General features: G+C 42.3%; 1 protein-coding gene across 1 annotated transcript; it reads left to right on the top strand.

Moving 5' to 3' along the window:
- Positions 1 to 1,484: 1,484 nt before the first annotated feature.
- On the top strand, positions 1,485 to 6,608 carry gca (grancalcin). Its single transcript, XM_041032434.1, has 8 exons — positions 1,485 to 1,634; positions 2,308 to 2,523; positions 3,450 to 3,519; positions 4,150 to 4,193; positions 4,394 to 4,541; positions 4,652 to 4,765; positions 5,023 to 5,081; positions 5,718 to 6,608. Exons 1-8 carry the CDS (start codon positions 1,611 to 1,613, stop codon positions 5,742 to 5,744), a joined length of 702 nt encoding a protein of 233 aa, XP_040888368.1. The 5' UTR covers positions 1,485 to 1,610; the 3' UTR covers positions 5,745 to 6,608.
- The last annotated feature ends 947 nt before the right edge of the window (positions 6,609 to 7,555 follow it).

Below are 7,555 nucleotides of genomic sequence, written 5' to 3'. Positions count from 1 at the left end.
CCTCCGAAGGGAAGTGTCCAGTGTTTATTCCACGGGGATAAACAGAGAAGCTGGGTTTCTGATTCCAGCAGATGTGGACAGAAGAGTGACAGTATTATAATGGCATTCTTGGCTTGAGGTTTAATGGCGTCGGAGTGTGGAAGTTATTGTTTGGGAGAACTGTGAGGGGATCACTGGAGTGTTAGAACTGGGTCAGTGAAGCTTCTGTTAACATCCTTATAGCACTATGTGTATCTGCTTAATGTACTGTAGCAGCAGCTGACCTCAGAGCTGTCTTTACCTCTGCACAAACACACTTCATCCACTGGACGGCTATCAGGAAAGGGGAAAGGTAAAGAGATGGATAGGTGTTTTAAAAAACATCACATTATTCCTACAAATGTAGCATTACAACATATTTACCTTCATAGCTGCCAGGGCGTGCCCTCATCACTATCAAACACCAGACAAACACTTTCACCATCCAACACTGTTCTCTGCCTCCTTCTCATATTATGCAACACTTGTTTTTTTTTTATTGACAGGACATTTCCTCTGAGTTTTACTGGAGGGTGAAACAGATCGGAGGTGTGGCTGCTCTAATCGCCTTCTTGGCTTAGAATTCTCACCTTGTTACTTTGGATAAATTTCTCTCACAGCTGAGTGTCTTTGAGACGGACATCATGCATGGTGTGTGTGTGTGAGCATTTCACATTTATGTCTCGATTTATCTCAGCAGACCACTGACAGTTGAAGTGAGAGTATATTCTTATTTTATAAGGTGCTTTAAGGCAAATCCATGCCTTGTGTAAAGTACTTTGAGTTGCCTCTGCTCTGTTTAAGTGTTGCTAGACAAATTAACTCTCTTCTTACCTTGCCTTAAACTATAGAAATACACTTTCGTTCATATGGCATCAGCAAAAGTCTCAAACGCACCATCTAGTGGAAGCCATGCGGAACAGCCATGTTTTTCTAAAGTGAGAAAACTTTAAATTGTTAACTGAGTGTTAGCACTAAACTGTTAATTGTCAGTAGCTTTGTGGAAACATATAATCATGTTTTGGATTTTATGCATTTGCACAGCGTCAGTCTGCAGCAATAAAAGGTTATAAACACGAATTTAAGACCAAGAGCACTTCAAGGAAACAAAAGACTAGAGACGCTTCATGAGAAGTTGCACAGGTAAAGTGGAGACTCGAATACGAAAGTTATCGAAATGTGACATTCAGGGATTAGAATATGTAGATTTTATAATAGCATTGATGATATAGTTGATGTCATGTGAGAGGGAAATATATATATTTTTTCGGGTTTGTTTTCAGTTTCAGCTCTTTGAGTTCCCACTATTTTGACGGACGTTTTAAAGCCGGAATTTTTAATTACGAGGGACCCTTAAAAGCAACACACCTCTGGTAGGCGGGTCTTTTTTCCTCCTCTTCTTCGCCCATTGGTTGTCTCTCGACAGTAGTTGACGCACTTCCTCTCGCTCTTTCTCCAGACCGGAACTGATGTAATTGCAACTGTTCGGACTTATCGGAAGTTACAAACCGTGTAACATAGTACCTCAAATTTAGTGTTAGTCGCGCTTTTTAAGGTATTAAACTTTTGCTTTTTTTGCTTTCTTTCATCAAATGGCTTATCCAGGATACGGCGGGGTGAGTAAATTATGTCACCGTAATTTTGCAGTGTTTAAAGACCTATGTTAGCTAGCATGGAGCTCTTATTAATCACCGATAATTAGGCACAAGACGTGCAGAGATAGGTTTCACTGTGTCAGGTGTCCATATATACTTAAGCTTCAAAGGGTGAGTTTTTTTTCTGTTTGTTGTAAAGTAGGAGCCATATTGCCATCCTCATTTTATTAGAAATTGACTTTAATGTAGAAAAATATCTTCCGGAATCAACATGCAGAGGAGTATTGAGCAAAAGCAGCAGACACCTTGACCGTAACAACTGTGCATATCTGATAGAGGGCTTGGTCAACCGTGTGGTTTGCTTATCAAAGCCTTCTGCTTCACTTGTTATATAATTAGTCCAGTGTAAAGCAGACAAAATAATGTTATTGTGTAGTTAAATGTGTTTGAGTCACCTCACTGACCCTGGAAATCCTTATTTGATAACAAGGACCACAGGCAGACATTGTTTTATTTTTGTTCTTCTATCTGGAGAGTCCCTTAAATTCCTCGGGATGGGGTATGTTGGCCATAAACCTTCTAAGGACTGAAGACTGGTCCTAATGTTTGACATATGAGCTGATTTGAGAAATAAAATCTCACTCTGAGCAGGTTCATAATTAAAAGCCCTTAATTTATCTGTTTTCTGTCGCAGTATGGGGGGCCGATGCCAGGCATGCCAGCACAGGGGATGCCACCTCACGGAATGCCAGGAGGGCCTATGGGAGCTCCCATGGGTGGGCCGATGGGAGGCGCACCACCCCAAGGAGGATATGCCCCCTACGGTGGAGGCTATCCCGGCACATACGGGGCCCCGCCACCAGCTGCCAATGACCCAATGTGGGGTTACTTTACAGCCATCGCAGGCCAGGTAAGTGCAAATGGATTTTCGTGACTCGTCCTGAAATCTTAAAAGAGCACATAATAAAGATGTAGCCACAAATCCCACTGCTGGTTTGCTTTCACTTTTACATTTCAAGTATGGACAAGAACAAGAAATGCGAGATAGGTTTTAACCTGATTCTATTGTGATTCAACTGGCAGAAGTTTCACCAGTTCAAATACTGAACCAAAGGATAAATCAGGACTGTGTTTAGTGCTACATTGGATGTGCACAGAGTAGCAGTTTAGTGCTAACAGTGGTTAAATTTTGCATATTGCTTTTTTTTGCTATCTGTTAAGATATGGTCAAGGACATTTTTCAAAGACCTTCTGTTAGTGTTCGTATTTCTCTTTAGTAAATATAGCTGTTCTAGCTACCTGCCTCGCAGACATCTCTTAGAATTAGCTTATCCTCCTCCACTAAACCAGTCACTGTTTACCGTTAGCTAACAAACTAACTAACCCAAATCAGCTGTCAACACTTCTCTCAAAGTGTCTGTTAGCACAGCTTCCTGTAGCAGGGGACTTGTTATGACAGTTAAAATAAAAGTGATTGTCATTTCTGCATTTCCCTTTTCTCTTAATTATGACACAGTAAATGCAGACATAAAAGAAACACACGTGCAACAGCTTATATAACAGTCTGTTTTGTATTTAACTTTATTTCTCTCTGTTTTATTTTTATTTCGCCATTTTCAATTTCCCATGCAAAACTCTTTCAGACACATTTTCCCCCCTGTTTTCACTCAGCACACGCAGTACAGCACTTGAGCGTTAGCATACACAGGGTCATGGGTGATTTCAGAGTCTTCGCTTCACTTCACGCTTGACCAGCAGGGCTGGGCTTCTTCTCAGAGCTTTGTTCATCGCCCTGAGAGTCACACATGACTGAATATCACTTCCTGCTCTGTGCAGGACGGTGAGATTGATGCGGAGGAACTCCAGAGGTGTCTGACGCAGTCTGGTTTCTCCGGCAGCTACTCTCGTAAGTTCACTGCTCTGCCTTCCACATAAGAGGAAGACTGACTCTTGAATCATTACCATTCCCAGGGGGTTCGTTTACACCGCTCAGTTAGGTTTGATGCGTTTTACATGGCAGGTATGAAACCTGTATTAATTTGACATATAAACAGAGAGAGGCTGTATTCATAAAGGGTCTTACTGAGCAATAGGAGCCCTTCTAAATTACTGAGGAACTGAGAGACCTCATGTGTTGCGCAGTGGCTTATCAAGACCTCATTCACTTCCTCTCAGGGGAATCCCTGTTACCACAGTGAGCGATGCTCCAGTACTCTGAAAAGTCTAACAAGAGCAGTTCACTTAATATTAACACACATTTTCTTTTGATTGTGAGCAGGTTTTAGTGACTTGCCACAGGAGCAAATATTAGCTTTGGGAGTAAATCCTCCATCCCTTCCTGACTTGACCGGTTAGCAGCTACTTTTAGCCTCAGGATGTTTATAACCCCAGGTATGACAACAGGTTGTACAGCTGCTCCCATGTGTTTACACTTCATGTGTTGTACCTTTTAAATGACTGAAGTTTTAAAGTGAATCATCTGTCACTGTTTTGGCTTCGTAACATTCTTCTATCTATGTGTTTATTACCGTTGCAGCTTTCAGCCTGGATACGTGCCGGATCATGATCGCCATGCTTGATGTATCCTTTGATTAGCCGTATTGTGCCCGCCACCATCCCCAACTCTGACCTCTCCATTCATGTTCAGTGTTGAAATGTGTGTACGGTAAAAGCGGTTCAGCCTCGAACCTGGTTTAACCAGCCGCTGTCTCTACTCGCACACCTCGCAGCCATCGTCCATCTGCCAGCAGATACTAAAACCTTAACCAGATTGTCACCAGAGGGACCACACAGGCAAGATGGGCTTCAATGAGTTCAAGGAACTGTTCACGGCTCTGAACGGCTGGAAGCAGAACTTCATGATGTTTGACCAAGACAGGAGCGGAACCGTCGAACCTCACGAGATGAACCAGGCCATCACCGCCATGGGTGAGTCTCCGCAGTTTAACAGGACGGACGGACATTGCACTTGTGTTTTACATGCAGTACTGCACATTTGAAATTCCATGTTGATCGACTTCCCCCCCCCTCTCTCTCAGGCTACCGCGTCAGTCCTCAGGCCATGAATGGAATCATCAAGCGCTACAGCAAAGGTGGAAGAATCTTCTTTGATGACTACGTGGCCTGCTGTGTCAAACTGCGAGCTCTCACAGGTAGCACACACAAAACCAAAGATCTGTGCCGCTCAGTGAGCAGCCAGTCGCGCGCAAAAGCACGTTTTTAGCGTGGGCGGACCCCGATAACGCACCTGGTTCCTGTCCACCTGCACTCCCGCGGTTGTCGTCCGCGAAGTGCAGGTGACATTCTGCACGGCTCAGGGCGCGAATCGGCGTCACGGGATGTTGTGAAATCAGTTTTATTGAAATCGTGACTCCTTCAGCGCCGTGACCGTTTCCTCTTCCTGTTACAGATGGCTTCAGGCAGAGAGACACCATGCAGAGGGGATCTGTCACTTTCCAGTATGATGATGTAAGTTTGGTTTTCTTCAGAGCTCTCTGGTTATTTGAAAAATGATTATGAATGACTAATAAGTGACTAATAAGTTCTCATTCATCAAAACAAACCTTATGCACTTGTTTTATTGTGATGAAGAAAAAAAAAAGCCCTGATACAGACACAGAACTCTTTTGTCCTCAGCATCAGCCTCAGCTTCTTGATGCTACTTTAAATCTTTTTTTTTTTTTTTTTTTTTTTTAGAAAGAAACATTACAATACCCCGCCCCTTTTCCTTCTCTCCTGTTAGGCCGAGTAATTCTCACACGGTCCCTAATTCCACCTGATTTAAAATGAGGAAGTTTTGTCCTGTTTGTCTCATTGTGTTGGACACTAAAGCATTGACACTTTGTCACTCGTTATCGTGCTTTACAGTACAAAGTGTTCCCAGCGTGTCAGACATGCTGTGTGGTTCACTATACAAACATCTCATGACTCATTTCAAGCTGTTTCGTGTTGTTTCGCTTTGAGTTTGTGCATTTTTTTTTTTTTCCTGTTGAGGTCCTGCGGTTGATTTACCGAGCAACTTTGTGGGTTTACATTCTCTCTCTCTGTCTCCCCTCCCTCCCCCCCCCCCCCCCCCCACCCCCTTGCTGTGCCTCCTGTTAACAGTTTATCCTGTGCACAATGGCCATCTGAGTGCTGCTGTCTGTCCCACACCACGAGGTCAGTGCGTTTGACAACACAATCAGAAGCTGATTCTGGAACAGTGCCTCACAGGAATGCAAAGGGAGGCCAGTAAATTAGACTGTGTGGCCGTGAGCTGCAACAGGAAAGTGCCCATTGCTTGTTAATGCTTTGCCATATTGCTTTAGTCTTGTATGTCACACAGGGATGTGCTAAAGATGTATCAGGTGTACACATATATACACACACACACACAGTATGTATCCACAATAGAGGAGAGTGTAATAGATTTCTATGATACAGCTCAGTGTCTTTATATCTTTTTTTTTTTATGATTTCTGACTTTCAAAATTAGACTAATGAGAAATAATTAGAAAAAATGCTGTAATCACATGATTTTTACACCGAAAACCCTTCAAAGAATGATTCTACCAGCTACGTCGAATGCTTTATGTCTCATTTTGGAACATGAACTGATAGTGAAAGGATGTTGTGATATGTGGGGACACCCAACGTGCCATTATAATCTCTGAATGTACTGTCAGTATCATCTATGTAGAACTCCACAGTAACGGCAGCGTCATGGTTAATGAATAAGTGTCAACGCCATTTACAGACAACATGATGCTGATTTGCCTTCAGACAATTATGAGCTTATAACATGAGCATTATGTGTATTAATGGTATTTTATATGCAGGAAATATTGTGCACTTCTGTTTTATAAAACCTATATGGAGCCTACTTTAGATTGTAGATGCATATTATCTTGATGTTTAACTTGATAACAAGCCAAAGTGACTGTGAGCTGATATAAATCCACACTGATACCTGTTATTAATTATACTGAGATATTAAAGTGTTATCATATAGCTACAGTATGTTTACATGCTTATTTTTTCCCCTCCCATGTTTCAGTACAAACACAGTTTAAAGGTTGCAGTGAAGTCAGTCTCTGTGCAGTGTTGTAGTTAATCAGTATGCATTCTGTTTATTAATTTATACAATTTCCCCCCCCAGACTATTTACACAATATATTTCATTTCTTTAAATATAGTTCAGAACGGAAAAACATTCAGATTAGCTGTTAAGTGTTGCATTGTATAAAATACAGTGGCAAACATTTAAAAAAATGCATAAAAACAATTGTGAACAGCACTAGATTTAAAAAGTGACATTTATATCCAGTACAGCAAGTGTTTCTAATCTCTGTGCAAAAGTTTGCAAATCCCGTGAAAGTTCAGCAGACGTCCTCCTCAGGCGCCGGACGCGTCCAATTTAGGCTTTAGCAACTTTTGTTCTACATCTGTGCTCGAGAAAGAAAGCTTATCAAAGAAAGCACCCCACGTTCTGCTCGCGTTCTCCTGCAAAGGAAAAGGTTTCTCCTCCTTCTCATCCATCTTAATCCTCAGTTCAGCTACCACCCCCCCAATTATCTCCGACTTCTCACGTCTGCCAAAGCATAGGAAAAAAAAAACAAGTTTCCCTCTTGATGTCTGATAGCGTTAAATCGTTTCTCTCTCTCAGGGGTTATAGGAGGGAGGAGGTTCTCCAGCGTAGGAGTCAAGGGGACAAATTGACGCCCAGACTTGTTTAAGTGTTGGGTTTCAGCTTGGCCTGTTTCAACATGTTGAATAAGTTCCCTCTGAACTTATTCAGCATGTTTCTGGGGAGGGGGGGTTGAAACTGCAGAAATGATATGAAAAATCAACGTGCAACAGTGGTTCAGGACAAACTGTTCAAACAGCATACAGTCAATGCAACATCCAGCTTTAAGTGCTGCCTTCCACTGAAAGTCCTGCTTGCTACATTGAGAGGCTATACA

This window comes from Toxotes jaculatrix, chromosome 24, assembly GCF_017976425.1.
Source record: "Toxotes jaculatrix isolate fToxJac2 chromosome 24, fToxJac2.pri, whole genome shotgun sequence".
Classification (NCBI taxonomy): domain Eukaryota; kingdom Metazoa; phylum Chordata; class Actinopteri; family Toxotidae; genus Toxotes; species Toxotes jaculatrix.
This window is presented reverse-complemented; position numbering and strand designations above follow the sequence as displayed.